At 39.3% G+C, this 16,382-nt stretch overlaps 1 protein-coding gene across 6 annotated transcripts in view; it reads left to right on the top strand.

Moving 5' to 3' along the window:
- Positions 1 to 16,382, top strand: part of dnajc24 (DnaJ (Hsp40) homolog, subfamily C, member 24) — a 56,241-nt gene that overhangs the window by 37,742 nt on the left and 2,117 nt on the right. For 5 of the 6 annotated variants that reach the window (XM_052029197.1, XM_052029196.1, XM_052029199.1 and 2 more), the window contains 2 exons: positions 9,690 to 9,800; positions 16,128 to 16,196. In XM_052029197.1, coding sequence (XP_051885157.1) covers positions 9,690 to 9,800; positions 16,128 to 16,196 — 180 coding nt within the window. The remainder of the gene's footprint in view (positions 1 to 9,689; positions 9,801 to 16,127; positions 16,197 to 16,382) is intronic. The other variant, XM_052029202.1, reaches the window with a different exon arrangement.

Consider the following 16,382-nt stretch of genomic DNA (forward strand, 5'->3'; position numbering starts at 1 on the left):
GCAAAATGGATGGTTTGGCCATTAATGTAACAAAGGCAATCATACGGTTAGTGGAAGCAGATAAATGGCCAGACTCTATCCTTAGTAATCCAAAAATTGCAGTGATAGGGTGAGGTTGTAAATCAATCTTCAATACATTTGAAATAATGTTAAAAATGTCTTTCCAATATTTTTCCAAAAGAGGACAGTACCAAAACATATGTGTCAAAGAAGCCACATTTGATTTACATCTGTCACATATAGGATTTATATGGTGATTAAAAACGAGCTAGCTTATCTTTTGACATGGGTCCTGTGAACTACCTTAAATTGTATCAAAGAGTGTCTGGCACACATTGAAGATGTCCACATACCCCTTCATTTTTCTGTCATCCATGTGCCTATCTAACAGTCTCTTAGATGTCCCTAATGTATCTGCCTCTACCAGCACCCTAGCAGCGTGTTTCACACACCCACCACTCTGTGTTTTTAAAAAAAAAACTTGCCTCTGATATCCCCCCTGTACTTTCCTCGAATCACCTTAAAATTATGCCCCCTCATGTTTGCCATTTACGCCCTGGGAAAAAGTTTCTGGCTGTCCACACAATCTATGCTGCTTATCATCTTGTACACCTCTATCAGGTCACCCCTCATCCTCTGTTCCAAAGAGAACCTGGGTCACTCAACCTATCCTTATAAGACATGCTCTCCAATCCTGGTAGCATCGTGTAAAATCTCCTTCCTAAAGCTTCCACATCCTTCCTATAGTGAGGTGACCAGAACCGAACGCAATATTCTAAAGTGTGGTCTAACCAGGGTTTTATAGAGCTGCAACATTACCTCACGGCTCTTGACCTCAATCCCCTAACGAATGAAGGCCAACACACCATATGCCTTCTTAATAACCCTATCAACGTGCAGCAACTTTGAGGGATCTATGGACTTAGACCCAAAGATCCCTCTGTTCCTCCACACTGCTAAGAATCCTGCCATTAACCCTGTATTCTGCCTTCAAATTCAACCTTCCAAAGTGAATCACTTCACATTTTTCTGGGTTGAGCTCCATCTGCCACTTCTCAGCCCAGCTTTGCATCCTATCAATGTCCCATTGTAACCCTCGACAACCTTCTACACTATCCACAACACCACCAACCTTCATGTCATCTGCAAATTTACTAACCCACCCTTCCACTTCCTCATCCAAATCATTTATAAAAATCACAAAGAGCAGGTCCCAGAACAGATCGCTACGGAACACCACCGGTCACTAACCTCCAGGCAGAATACGCTCCATCTACTACCACCTTCTGCCTTCTATGGGTATGCCAATTCCAAATCCGCACAGCAAGTTTCCCTGGATCCCATGCCTCCCAACCTTCTGAATGAGCCTACAATGAGGAACCTTATCAAATGCCTTACTAAAGTCCATATACACCACATTCACTGCTCTACCCCATCCTCAAAGAATTCAGTCAGGCTCATGAGGTATGACCTGCCCCTCACAAAGCCATGCTGACTGTCCCTGATCAGACTACGCTTCTCTAAATTTAAATTTTTAAAAAAATTTAATTTACAGCGTGGTAACAGGCCCTTCCGGCCCAACGAGTCCGCACTGCCCATTTTAAACCCAAATTAACCTACCCGTACGTCTTTGCAATGTGGGAGGAAACCGGAGCACCCGGAGGAAACCCATGCAGACACGGGAGAACGTACAAACTCCTTACAGACAGCGATGGGAATCGAACCCCGATCGCTGGCACTGTAATAGCGTCATGCTAACCGCTACGCTACCGTATGCTCATAAATCCTGTCCCTAAGAATTTTTTCCAATAACTTGCCCACCACTGAAGCAAGACTCACTGGTCTATAATTCCCAGAGTTATCCCTACTCTTTCTTGAACAAAGGAATAATATTTTCCACCCTCCAATCATCTGGTACTACTGTGGCCAGTGGGGACGCAAAGATCATTGCCAAGGGCTCAGAAATCTCTTCCCTCCCTTCCCCTATTACCTGTATTAATGCAAGGTATTCCAGAGTACTGGACCTCAGCGGCTGAAGTCATAGCACAGTAGTAAGGGACTAAATGAAGTAATGTGTCATCGGAAGGCAAGGATGAGAATTTTAAAATTAATCTGTTGTTGGACCAGAATCTGCCATACCTTGGATTCCCAGGCCCAAAAACCTCCAAACTACTATTCTGAACTGCATGTTTAAATCCTTCAAGCTTACTCCTCTTCATGTCTGCATTTCTCCCTAACATTAAAGCTCTTCTGATTCTAAATATCCTTGCACTGTTTGTTGTCCTCAGCCTGTCACTTAGAGCTGTCTATAGTTTGAGATCTGCAATTACCTTGGTAAACTTTCCAGTTTTCCCTTTCCTCCTTCCATATCTCTTTAAAGTGTCAATTCTTCTATTGACTTCTTGTGGACTATGTCGATTTTTGTTAGATACTTTTGTGCCGTGAAACATTTTTCAAGCATTAGAAATATGTGATAGAATTCATAGTGTTTTAGTTTAACCAGATTTGCTGCAGTTAATTTTTAATAGTACTCCCTGTGGATAAAGTAATCTAACTACCTACAGTACTTGTACTTCTAATGCAGTCATAGTCTATTCTACTTTAACCCTTAAATACACATCTTTAAAAATTAGAATTTGTTGTTTTTCATCCATTTGATATTGTCATAAATATGTGCAATCCCCATTAGTATTCACTGACAGAAATTGAATCAAAAGGGTTGTGAAGCACCATCTTTGTTTCTTCTAATAAACGAGAGAACATCATGCTTAATGTAGGAAATTGTTCTTGATCCGCTTTAACGTATTAAAAATCTTTTGTCAACAGCAATGAGGACAAATCAAGACAATTGTGTACTGATACCTTCAGTTCACAGATGCCTTTGTATTTTGTCTTGATGCTGCCGCTGCCCATGGCAGCTTGGGCCCACTCAAGATATCGTGTATCTGGTGCAAAATAAGAGCTGCTGGAGGAACTCAGCAGGTCAGGCAGCATCTGCAGAGGGGAATGGATAGTCGATGTTTCGAGCCAAGACACTTCATCTAGACTGAAAAGTCTTCATCCAGCCCAAATGAAGGGTCTCGATCTGAAATGTAGACTGTCCATTTTCCCCCACGGATACTGCTTGACCCACCGAGTTCCTCCAGCATCTACAGTCTTTTGTGTCTCCATGGGGCATATCTGGATTGCTCCAATTGTTTGCCTAATCACGTAGGTTGGGCTTTAAAACTTCTCCAGAGGAGAAACCACAAAAATATTTTAATGCACGTACATCCTAATAGTAATTAATTTTTTTGGTGGAAGATAAAGGAAACAGTACCCATTTAGTGCATCAAAAATGGGTTAAATCTAATTTCTAGGCAAATATGTTTTATTTTATGCTAGTTATTTGCATGTTCGGTAAGGCAGACCAATTGAAATGTAATAGAATTGTTACGGTTGCACGTATAACAAAGCAAGTAAACAATTCACTTTGGTTGCTGTTATAAATGTGCAATGAATTCGTACAAACGTATATTCAATCACTGAAATTAGGATTATACTATGCACATTTGTCAAGTTGTTTTAAATGAGTTAATCCATTTTAAAATGGTTGATTTTGTTATACTTAAAGAATTTCATGCATATGCATAACATTGTTACTACGATAGGCAAGAGGATGAAATGTTACTGCATGTAGACGAGAATGTGGGGTTGAGGTTGCAGTCAGATCGGCCACAATCTTATTTAAAGGCTAATTTGTATTTATCCAAATTGCTCTGCATTGCACAGCAAAGCCTATTGCAAAACACAGTTTAATATGTTATATATCACTAAAAGTATAGAAAAGTGATTTGAACTTTATTATGGAGCAGTGCATTTGCTATAGAAGTTGATTTTCTACTTGAGACTAGATGTTTTAGTGACTCAGGTCATTTTGACCAGTGCACTGGTATGTTGTGATCGTGCAAACATCATTCCCATGTACTGAGATCCTGATGTTGGAGAAAATCCATGCATTGGGGGAAGAAAAATTAAATTAAGTAACTAAATTAAGTTAGAAGCTTGAAATTCTTGAAATAAGTAGAAATTAAAAGTGAGAAGTGGAGGCTGCAAGGTCAGTAAAAGTGTTGCACTGTTCTAACATAACTCAAACATTGGTTGGCAAAGTTGATCAGGTACCACTTTCACCACTATTAAAATACCAGTGCAACAAAAACAAGGAGGAGAAAAATGAGCCTGAAATGAATACTTTTAAAACAAAAAGCTGTATTGTTGAGTGAAATAAGTATGATATGGTAAAAGTTCCAATGTAAACAAAGGTCACCAAATGTTTACCTTTGGTACTTTATTTCTACTGTAGAATAAAATGCAAAGAAAGCTAAACAAAATATATTGCTTTTGGAAAGAATGTTCTAATCCATCTTCTCTCACTCTTTTTACCTGTCAATGCTGCAACAAATTGATTTACGCTTGCAACAAGAAAATTGAAACAAAATTAAAAGAGCTTAGAAGATATGATTTTAAAAAATTTCCAGCAGTGATGAAGACATGCAGCATGCATATTTATGCTGACATGAATTCAGTCTGTTAATTACTGGCTCAGTGATCAGGAGAATTAGTTTTCTGGAATCTGTACTGCTGGGCAAAGTAAACATTAAGCACATAAACAGGCATCATCAAATCCTTTCACAAATTCAAATTGTCTCTTGAAATGTTTAGCGTCGACTGTGTTAAATCCATGCAACAATGCAAGATTAAACTCTCTCATATCTTTTATGCTAATTATAGCAAAAGAATACCATGCAGTAGTTTTACAAGATTTGGCAATCATGAGTATCCTAGCCAATTAACATTTTGAACAGTACACCTGGTAATGTAATGAAATAAGATAGCCACTTTGTGCACAGCAAGGTGCAATAAACAGCAAGAACTAATGAGCAGCAGTCACCTTTTTGCAATGTTGAATATAAAATTAGGGACATTTTGATGAACATACCGTTGAAATTTTTCTTAAACCTCTACCACTGCTTCATTTATATTTTGCCTTTTAAACTATTTTCCTATTAAAGTTTAGCCTATTTACCCTTACCATCTTTATCTACACCCACACTGATTCTACAGCTTGATCTTTTGAACCAATATCATTCCGCATCACTGCCATGATCTCATCGTTTACCAATTAATTATTACAATCAAAGCTTGGGATATTAAGATCTTTTAGAAGTCATATGTGTCCAATTATCAGTCTGCCTTATCCTTGTGCATATTCAACAATAATTATTTTGAAGGAATTTTTGTAGTTTTTAAATCTACCAAAGTTGTTAAAATTGCATTAACGCTTCAATGGCTTTGCAAAATGGTTTTGCTTCACACTGGTGGTACAATTGCAGCATGCATCTGGGGAGGGGGTCAGGCCTAATGGCAGAGTAAATCTGAATTGAAACTCCTTTAGCATTAATGCGAATTGAAGCCGCTTTGCAGTTGTTATACATCTCCCTCGCGCATGGAGCGTGCATTCAAATCAAGAATTATGTGCTGAAATATTTTACAGATTTTTAATTGTTTGGGTTTTGGCTTTTACCTTTTGTTGTCATGATAAACACAATCAGTTGGCATCTGTTGTTGCCCAGAAAATTGTCTGGAACTACACTGTTATCTTGTGGAAAATGCACCCCAGTTTTATTTGTTTTAACTGAAACTGGTTTCTGTTTCTTGGGTATGTGTGACAAGGATCTCTTTCAAAAAATACTTTGTGGCATCACATTGTGGGGGTAGACACAAGTACGTAAATTAGACAAAGATCTAATTAATGATTTCTTTATTTAAAAAAATATAATGTGAAGTCTGATTTAAGTGCCAATTCCACATTTTATTTTCTCTGCTGTATTAGGACATTACAGTAATAATGCATACCTTCATATACTTCATACCTTCATATACTTTAAAATGCATCCATTTGGGGAATACTCTGTTCTTTCTCATATAACATTTTAATGTCCAAAATCTGAAAATGTAACCTGAGAGCTGAACTGATAAGAGGCCTTAAAAATTAGAAAGGATGTAATAGTGCGGGTGCAGTAAAGCATATGTGCAACATCTTCAAGGAACAATGAACACCTGTCAGTCAATGTGCAAAAAGTGGTGATCCTGGACTGATTGTTTGACGAAATAGAATCTATTGCTATCAACCTGCTGACTCCCCCAACATTGCAAACTAAGCTACTGAAGTATTTTGCCTGTATAGTTGGTTGTTAGTGCCTCCTGTTGCCTGACCCAGGGTGAGATAGGTAAAAGTGCAAGAAGCACCAATATCTTGGAGTTGAAATGCTCGTTCTGATTATCTGGACAATTTATTTCAATTTGCCTGTTATTTTGCACTCATAACACATATTAGTTTTTCAGTCAGTTGGGATAAAATAGTAAATGCTTATCATATTATGTTGCAGTTGCTTCTGTCAAGTACACAATCGAGTCAAGTTTGTATATAGTATTTGAGTCAAGCTCATAGATTTAAACAGATGATAATGTTCTATTGAATCTCACCACCCCATCCGACTTTAAAGTGGCAGACGGTAGGAAGAAGGTAAATAAACACTGTGCAGCACCAGATTGTCATGACTACACTGTTATCTCCCAAAGTCCTTTGGGACTGTGCTAGTAAAGCCTGTTGATTGGCTGGAAGCTTTCACTGTCAGTCTCTCCTGAAGTGGACCTTTGCTCAGGATTAATATAAAGGGAAATAATTTGATTCCATCAACAGCCTTGGTGCCTGTGACAGATCAAACACATCTCCCTCAGCAACTTTGATCTGTGCTTGTTCCTTACTCCATTAACATCTGGGTGCAATTTGTCAGGTAGCAGTAGATGAATGCTAGTCAAAGGAGTTAATTAATGGAGTGTGTGTTGTTTGTAAGCATTATGTGAAAGAGGAGGTGTGGTTTGGAAATAAAACCACCCACATCCTCAGATATATTCACAATACAGTTCATTTTAATTAGAGAAGGATAATCATTTGAGTTTAAATCTGCTTTGCCTCCTTGATGTTTCATTACATTATATAACCTACAAACATAATGCAAAAGGCTGTAATTCAGGGTTTTTCATCTCTTACTTGCGAACAATAAAGGGAAAATAATGAAGCCTTAATTTTTGATTCATCAAATTACATGGTATTTTTACATGGAATAATCGTAATGGCACCAGATTTTGGCAAGCAGCAGGTAAATAAATGGCATGACAATTGATTACTACTCTTATCTGAATGTCAATGTGGATTAAGAACATCATGTGCAGGATTTGCCACTCATGCTGCTAAGAGAAGGGTACTATCTCCACAATCCAAGATAACTCACTACCTGGTAAAATGATAGGCTATGTAGTTATGAGCCTGTGATCCAATCAAGAAGATAATTTGGTATTTACAAACAGAATTCCTTTGCTTCCATTTGTATAATGTCATATAAACTCTGTTTAAATTGGCCTTGTAATTCACCCCCCAATCATCCTATATAGCATGATTACTGCTGTAGGTTAAAATCACGGAACTGAATTAATTGACTGACACTGCTCCTCAAAACCCTTGTAATAGGATTCAGTAATATTTAGTAAATTGTTAATAACTAAAATATTGCTCTTTATGGATTACAAGCTGACATCAGAAGGAACTTCAAACAGAATCAGAAAGTGGTGGAAATACTCAGCAAGTCAGGCAGCATATGGAGAGAGAACAGTTCACTTTTCAGGTCAATGAGATTCCACAGCTGGAAAATCTCTCTTAAACAGAATTTACAAATCAGAAATAGAATGATTGGACCAACAAGTCCCTATTTCCTGTTGGATTTTTTTTAGTAAATACCTTACATTTATGACCATTTTTCCCCCACAAGAAAAAAAACTTCTACGTTTACCCTATTAAACCATAATTTTAAGAACTTCAATCAGATCCTGGTCCATAGATTGGAAGGAAGATGGAAAGTAATTTTTGAGAATTGTAGAACAAGGGGTAATAACAAGGCTTTAACATGGATTGGCCAGATTTCTGATCCAGAGGGATGTGAGGATGTACCTAAGAAGTTCCTGAGGTACCCTGAGAATTCCTGTACATGTACCTCCACAGCTGATTGTTGGGGTAGTTATCTGTTAAGGATTTAGTAAACACCTGAAAATGTTGAACAGATTCACAAAGCAATAGTAATCCAAAAAGAAACCCATTAGATCTCTTAAGAAACATTCAAATTTTCTTCTGTGGCTCAAGGACAAAATAATCCTCCGTTTCTGTTCCAGGAATATCATTTGGGGGGGGGGGGGGGGGGGGGTGAAGGGGGCTCCAACCTCCTCAGCTCTTAGGTAGTCCCTCAGTGTCAAGGCTTCCATTGCAGTTCTGTGGGTTGTGACATGGCAGTAGAGTCATACATGGAATCCATAGACTATTTTAAACTTCAATAAATCACTACCTCTGGGTGGAAAAAAAAGTTGTTCTCATCTCTGGCCTGATTTTTTTTTTGTTAGCCAAGCCAAGGGAAACATCGTCCCAGCATCTACCCTCTAAAACTAGAGGGCATTTGTGAGAGGGGAAAGATTAAAAGGGGACCTGAGGATCAAGTTTTTTTTAAGAGGCTGGTGGGTATATGGAAAGAGCTGCCAGAGGGGGGATATGGGCCAAACGCAGACAAATGGGACTAACTAGCTCTGGTAGGCACCTTGGTCAGCATGGATGAGTTGGGCCGAAGGGCCTATCTCCATGCAGTAAAGCTCTATGAATCTATAAAGACCAAAATACCATTTTCCTTCCTAATTGCTTGTTATGGCTGCATGTTAACCTGAAGTGATTTGTGTGCAAGGAGAAACAGGTCACTCTGAACACCAGCTCCTTTCAAAGTCTTACTATTTAAAAAAAACTTACCAATTCTTTTTTTTCTACCACGTGGATGACCTCCGTATATTCCATCTGCCGTGGTCTCATCTATTCATTCAACCCGTCTGTAACTCCCTGAAGCCCCTCTTCATCCTCAGCCCACATTGTCAGCCAGCTTTGTATCATCAGCAAAACCCAGATGCTTTGTACTTGTACTGATCATTCACTGATTTCTATGGCACTCCACTAGTCACAGCTTCTCAATCTGAAAATGACCCAGTTAATGCCAGTGCCTGATAATGCCCATGCCAGTTTATTATCTCCAATATCATTTGCTCTTTGTTTAGCAATTTCTTGTGTTGCAGCTTATTAAAAAAGGCCTTCTTGAACACCAAATACATGACATCAGCTTGTTCCCTGTTATCTTTTCTCCCAGTTACAACTTCAAAAAATGCTTTAACAGATTTGTGTTACCTGAATTTCCTTTCATAAATCTCTTCTCACTGAGGATGGTGAGCCTCTAACTGTACCCTGGAGGGTTGTGGAGGCTAAATCACTGGGGGAATTGAGGAAGTACTATAGGATATACTTTTGAATGATCAGGCAGTTGATGGTTATGGGAACTGGCACACAGAGGCCTGTAGTAGATTGGACATGGTCATATTGAATGGTGCAGTAGGCTTGAGGGGCTGACTTGGCCTATTGATGCTCCTTTGTTCTTAACTGTGATTCTGCCCAATCCTAATATTTTTTAAGTGCTCTTGATAATAGATTCCAGCATTTTCCCTACTACTGTTGTCAGGCCAACTGGCCTGCAGTTTCTCATTTATTCTCTTGCTCCTTTCTTAAATAGCGTGGTTTTCCCCACACTATCTTGAATCTATGGAATTTTGGAAGATTACAAGCAGTGCATTCCCTATCTCCATAGCTACCATCTTCAAAACCCTAGGATGCAGATCATCAGGTAAGAACTTAGAACAGTACAGCACAGTACGGCCCCTTTGGCCTACGATGTTGTGCCAAACTATATGAACACGTATTCCATGATCAATCTAACTCCTTTTCTTACTTCCATGTGCCTATCTAAGAGCCCTTTAAATGTGCCTATTGTATCAGCCTCTACAACCACCCCTGGCAGTGCGTTCCAGGCACCCACCACTCAAGAACCTACATCTGATATTTCCCCTGAATATTCCTCCTCTGTCCAATAACGGATGTCCTCTGGTATTGGCTATTGCCGTCCTGGGGAAAAGGTGCAGGCTGTCCACTCTATCCATGCCCCTCTATCAAGTCGCCTCTCATCCTGCATCGCTCCAAAGAGGAAAGCCCTAGCTCATTCAACCTTTCCTCATAAGACATGTTCTCTCATCCAAGCAGCATCCTGGTAAATCTCTGCACTCTCTCTAAAGCTTCCACATCCTTCCGATAATGAGGTGACCAGAACTTAACACAATACTCTTAAGTGTGGTCTAACCAGAGTTTTCTAGAGCTGCTCTTGAACTCAATCCCCCAACTAATGAGGGCCAACACACCATACACCGCCAACCACCCTATCAACTTGTGTGGCAACTTTGAGGGATCTATGGACTTGGACCCAAAGATGCCTCTGTTCCTTCACACTGCTCAGAATCCTACCATTAATCTTGTACTCTGCCGTCATGTTTGTTCTTCCAAAGTGTATCACTTCGCACTTTACCGGATTGAACCCCATCTGCCACTTCTCTGCCCAACTCTGCATCCTGTCTATATCCTGTTGTAACCTACAGCAACCTTCTACACTATCCACAATACCTCCAACCTTCGTGTCATCCGCAAATTTACCAACCCATCCCCCCACTTACTCATCCGGGTCATTTATAAAAATCACAAAGAGCAGGGGTCCCAGAACAGATCCCTGCAGAACACCACTAGTCACCAACCTCCAGGCAGAATATTCTCCATCTATGATCACCCTCTGCCTTCTGTGGGCAGGCCAATTCCAAATCCATGCAGCCAAGTCTCCAGGGATCCCATGCCCCATGACTTTCTGGATGAGCCTACCACGGGGAACCTTGTCAATCGCCTTGCTAAATTCCATATACACCATATTCACCAATCTACCTTTATCAATTTGTTTTATCGTCACCTCGAAAAACTCAATTAGGGTTGTGAGGCACAACCTGCCCCTCACAAAGCCATGCTGACTATCCCTAATAAGACTATGCTTCTCCAAATGCTCGTAAATCCTGTCCCTAAGAATCCTCTCCAATAGCTTGCCCACCACTGACGTAAGAGTCACTGGTCTATAATTCCCAGGATTATCCCTATTACCTTTGTTGAACAAGGGAACAACATTTGCCATCTTCCAATCCTCTGGTACAACTCCTGTAACCAGGGAGGATGCAAATTCTATGGATTTATTGCCTTTCAGTCCTTTTCTTTCTCCAAAAGCCAACTTTCTACTGGCGCTGATTTCTCTTGAGTTCTTCATTTTCATTAAACCTGTAGTTCTTCACTATTTCTAGCAAGTTTTCTGTATCTTCCTTGAAGATGGACACAAAATACTTGATTAATTGCCCTGCCATTTCCTTATCTCCCAATATAATTTTCCTTGCATCAGGCTTTAAGGGACCCACTTTAACTTTAATCTTTATTCTTTTACATATCTATAGGAGCATTTATAGTTTTTTGTTTTTCACTTGTTACCTTCCCCTTCTTTATCAATGCTATTGTTGGATTCAACTGTTTTTAATCAGCTTTTTAACGTGTAGTGTTTAATGCACCTCAAATGGCTGCACAAGGAATGGCCGCTTACTAGTTTATTGGTTCATCCATCAGGTGAATATATGGTTTTTTCATTGGTTGGCTTGGCCCACAAGTGTCTAATAGGTTTCCTGATTGGGCTATTGTTAGGTAAAGAGCATCAGGTAGAAAAGGTGTCGCTTTTTGTTAATCTCTCTCTTGCTCTTCCTCCTCCCTGGCCTGAGCTTTCTTTTGTTCCCTTTGTTTCGGCTCATCAAAGCTAGTGCCATGTGCTCTGTCACTGTTTCTTTGTTTTAAACTTTCAAATAAAACTTTGTGAAGCACCAAGTTGTTTTCAACTCATTCCTGGACTCCTGAAAGAACCTGCGATTTGAAAATAACTGGATCTGACACTATGGTCTGCCTTTACCAAATTTTGAAATTTTCCTGTCTTTTTTTGGCAACTTTATAAGCCTGTTCCTTTGATCTAGTCCTAACTTCATCTCTTGATACCTACTAGCAACTTTTACAATTAAATACCAAGGAGTGTGAAATAAGAATAGAAAATACTGAGAACATACAGATTTTCTTTTCTGTCCATTAAAGTTGGTGATTATAAGCAATTGCCTAGTTTTGTCAAATCATTCAGCTACAACATCTGTTTTATAGTGTTAGTTGGAGGGCAGTCAAACATGCACGAGGTGCAAATAAAAACCAAATATTCTGGGAAAGAAAGCTTGGATTAGTAGAAAAGATCAAGTACACACCCAAGGCATCATATCCTCTTTGCAGATGCTGACTAATCTGTGTATTCTTAGTATTTTCTATTCTTATTTCACATTTCCTTTGTATTTAATTGTATAAGTGGCAACTGGCATGTCATTGCATTTACTTGCATTGCTTGATGACCTGTAAAATACATTCTGTAGTCAAGAAAGTTGCCATTTCCTTTAATTTAATTATGGAGAAGTATGAAGTCTTTTGTTCTAAATATTTATGAACAACTCATCTCTCAAAGAATGTGACTTTAAATGCTGAAGGTTTAAATTATCTGAGGGCACAATTCATCTTTGGTCATTAATGATGGTAGCCATTGATTTCACCAGATTTGAATGTGTGGAGGTAAGTACAAATGGCAGCTGATGCTCTTACACACAGTTAATCTGGTGATCAAAAACAAGTTTGTCCACCCCTTCCTAAATCTGCACTCATCCCATGCCATAGAGGTTTATTGCAACTGCAGTTTGCATTTATATAGTACCTTAATTGAAGAAAAAAATGATTCTCTTAACTAGGACCTACAAGGGGACCCAAGGGACCCTACAAGAAGAGTACATTGTTGACACTTGTACAACCAGAAACTCAACTCCTACAAAAATAAAATCAAGATTTTGCTGGAATGTATTTGTTCCCTGATGATGTTAAATGATGCAGTATCTAGCTGACCCTCTCTCAACAGCTGGTAAAATAACAACTTGTCTTTCTTGTTTCTTCCTTGTCCCACTTGTGAAGTGCCTTGGTTTTTTCTCAATAGTTAGGGTGCTATGGGCATAGTTTTGCGGGAAGGAACTGCTACTACTGTATTACGTAACATAAACTAAATGTTGAATGGAGAGAGAATACTAAAATACTTATGTTCTGTCTTCCAGAAGATTGTGATTAGCATATTTTGGTAAATTGTAACTGAGATTTTAATTTAGAATTGTTTTTGTCTGGATTGGTAATCTCAGGACTATTTTACCTTATTTCAGATATGCCTTAAGTGAAATGCTGGAGTTTTGCCTTGGATTTCAGAGGTTCAGAGACTGTATAATATTCTGCTTCAGTTAAAACAGTACAGGAATGGGCCCTTCAGCCCACCATGTCTGTGCCAAAATGATGCCAATCTAAACTAATCCCATGTAGTCAGTAGCCTCTGTTCCCTGCCTGTTCACATATCTGTCTAAATGCCTCTTAAATATTGCTATCATATCTGCTTCTATCACCTCCTTCAGCAGCACGTTCCAGGCCCTTTAGTATGTGACATTTCCAGCCTGGAAATAAGACTCTGACTCCACCCTATCTATGCCTCTGATGCTCCAGAGAAAACAATCCAAATTGGTCTCACCTCCTTATAGCTAATGCACTCCAATCCAAGCAACATGCTGGTGAACCTCTTCTGCACCCTCTCCACATCCTTCCTGTAGTGTGGTAACCAGAAATGCACACAAAATTCCAAATTTGGCCGAACCAAAATTTTATAGAGCTGCAGCATGACTTTTATACTCAGTGCCCTAACCGATGAAGGCAAGCATGCTATACATCTTCTTTACCACCACATCCACCTGTGTTGCCACTTTCAGGAAGCTGTGGAACTACACCCCAAGATCCCAATGTACATCAATGCTCCTAAGGATCCTGCTATTTACTGTATACTTTACTCTTGCATTTGACATCCCAAAATGCATCACTTTACACTTGTCTGGATTAAAGTCAGCCACTGTCTTTAGGGAGTTTGTACATTCTCCCCGTGTCTGCATGGGTTTCCACTGGGTGCTCTGGTTTCCTCCCATATTCCAAAGACGTACAGGTTAGAAAGTTGTCTGCGTGCTATGTTGGCACCGGAAGCGTGGCGACACTTGCGGGCTGCCCCCAGAACACTCAACACACAGTGAAATGCAGCTATTGCGTATCGATGTTCGTGTGACTAATAAATCTTAAGTCCATTTGCCATTGCTCTGCCAAGAGTTCCAACTGGTCAATATCTTGCTGTAATATTTTCATATATTGCCTGTGTTCCTCTCTTCAAAACATTTAGGCTCGTAAAAGGGAATTAAAACTGAAATAGTACAAGTACTATTGAACTGGCATCTGAGTGTTGCTAAGGAACGGACAAAGAGCTCACAACTCTCAAGCTGTGGTCTCCTTTCAGTAGTGTGGATTGGTTGCAGATGCTAGTGATTTTTGAGAATTATATGACACCCAGTCTATTGGAACTATATTTCAGTCCACTGAGTAATGGAATTAAAAATTCCTGGCAATGAAGAGTAGGTTAACAAGTGTGATGTGAGCATATCCTTCATCAGAAATGGAACTGTACTGAACTTACAATAATTTAAAAAAAACAGAAGTATCAACTATCTATCTCCATCTGAATCCTGAAGTTAGCTTATTTGCAGTTTATCCAATTACTGATACAAATTTTATGTGAACTTAGTTCATAGGCCCAATTTTGTGTCAACAGCAGTTCCATGCAGTGAGTGAACGTCACAGTGATAGCAAAAAGTCTGTTGATTACCAAAGATTTAGCTGTTGTAAATTCATTGGTGATTTTATTTTAAAATAATTATGAAGCATAATGCAGTTAAACCAATACCTTGAGTTTTTTTTCAGCTGTACCATGCACTCCAGATATTCATCTCTCTCTCTCTCTCTCTCTCTCTCTCTCTCTCTCTCTCTCTCGTCTCCACTATTCTGACATCATTAACCTCTAAGCCAGCCTTGTATTAACACTTACAGTAGGAAGTGATCTTGCCATCGAATTAAACTCGGGGGAGGTTACAACATCAGGATTGTTCGAGTTCACACCTATGTATTAATTAACACACTGCTTCTAATCGAAACTCTGTTTCACATTTACTAAGAACTTAAGTGCTAGTCTGAGTGTTGACTGTATTGTAAGTTTAAAGGCTGATTAAAACCATACAATTAATGTCTTATTAATATTGTGTGTAATTTTTGAAGAGCAGTTAGCTTATAACCAGGACTTTATTTTAAATGGGATGTCTATTTTCACAAAACATTATTCAAGTTCACCTGGACCTTATTAAATTGCACTATGACATTTCATTTCTAGGTAGTGCATAGAGTTGTAAATAGAGAGAAAGCTTCTTATTGTTTAATTTTTGTTGTAGTAAGAAGTGAGTTAATTCAAAAGAAGATCCCCTTCTGCTTGCAGATCATGTACAATGGTGAGGTCTATTCTGTCAATCCCTTTAGCAGGAATTACCTTGGAAATATGAATCTTTGCAGGTGTGAGGATCAAACACCATACATACCTTCAGCTGATCTATGCTGATTATGTCAGACCTAGTGTAATGGCATAAAGTGCTATTCTACCTTTAATTAGGTTTGGTGGACATGGGCTCTATTCTCCAGAAAAGCAGAGAGGAAAGACCTGCCGGAGGTGTTTAAAAATTATGGCAGGGTTTGATTGGGTAAACCTACAGATGTTATCTTCATGTATGGAGGCCAAAATTAGGGGCCCTAAGTTTAAGGTAGCACTTAATAAATCAAATAAAGGATTTGGACAATACTGCCTTTCCCAAAGTGTGGTTAGAATGTGGAAAGACCCACCACATGGAGTGATGGAGGCGAACAGTGTAAATGTATTTAAGAGGAAGGCATAAGAGGGACATGATATGGACATATGCACTAGATGAGCAATTCAGCCTCGTTTGTAGCATGCACTCTGCGTGAGACAAAGCATTTTAAAACAGTGAGGACTAAACAGAAATCAATCATTCTATAAAGTTAGAATCATATTGGCAGCTTTTGTGCATGATCAACCATGTTCTCTGTTATCTTTCAGAGGTGGCCCTGATACAGAAGTGGCCAGTTGATGCTCAAGTCCCTTTGGAAGACATGAATTGGATTGAAGGTAAAGATTAATGTTAGGGCTAGTTTGGTTCATTTGGTTGCACTGTTACTCCTGAGCAGGGTTCAGGAAGCTGAAGGGTGCACAATGGTGGGAAAAGGGGGAAATGCACAAAAATGCAGAGTTGGGGGGAAACACGATTGGTGGAGGTTATAATAAATAGGTGAGATGAGGAAGGGCTATAGCAAT

Source organism: Pristis pectinata, chromosome 14, assembly GCF_009764475.1.
Source record: "Pristis pectinata isolate sPriPec2 chromosome 14, sPriPec2.1.pri, whole genome shotgun sequence".
NCBI classification, from domain to species: domain Eukaryota; kingdom Metazoa; phylum Chordata; class Chondrichthyes; order Rhinopristiformes; family Pristidae; genus Pristis; species Pristis pectinata.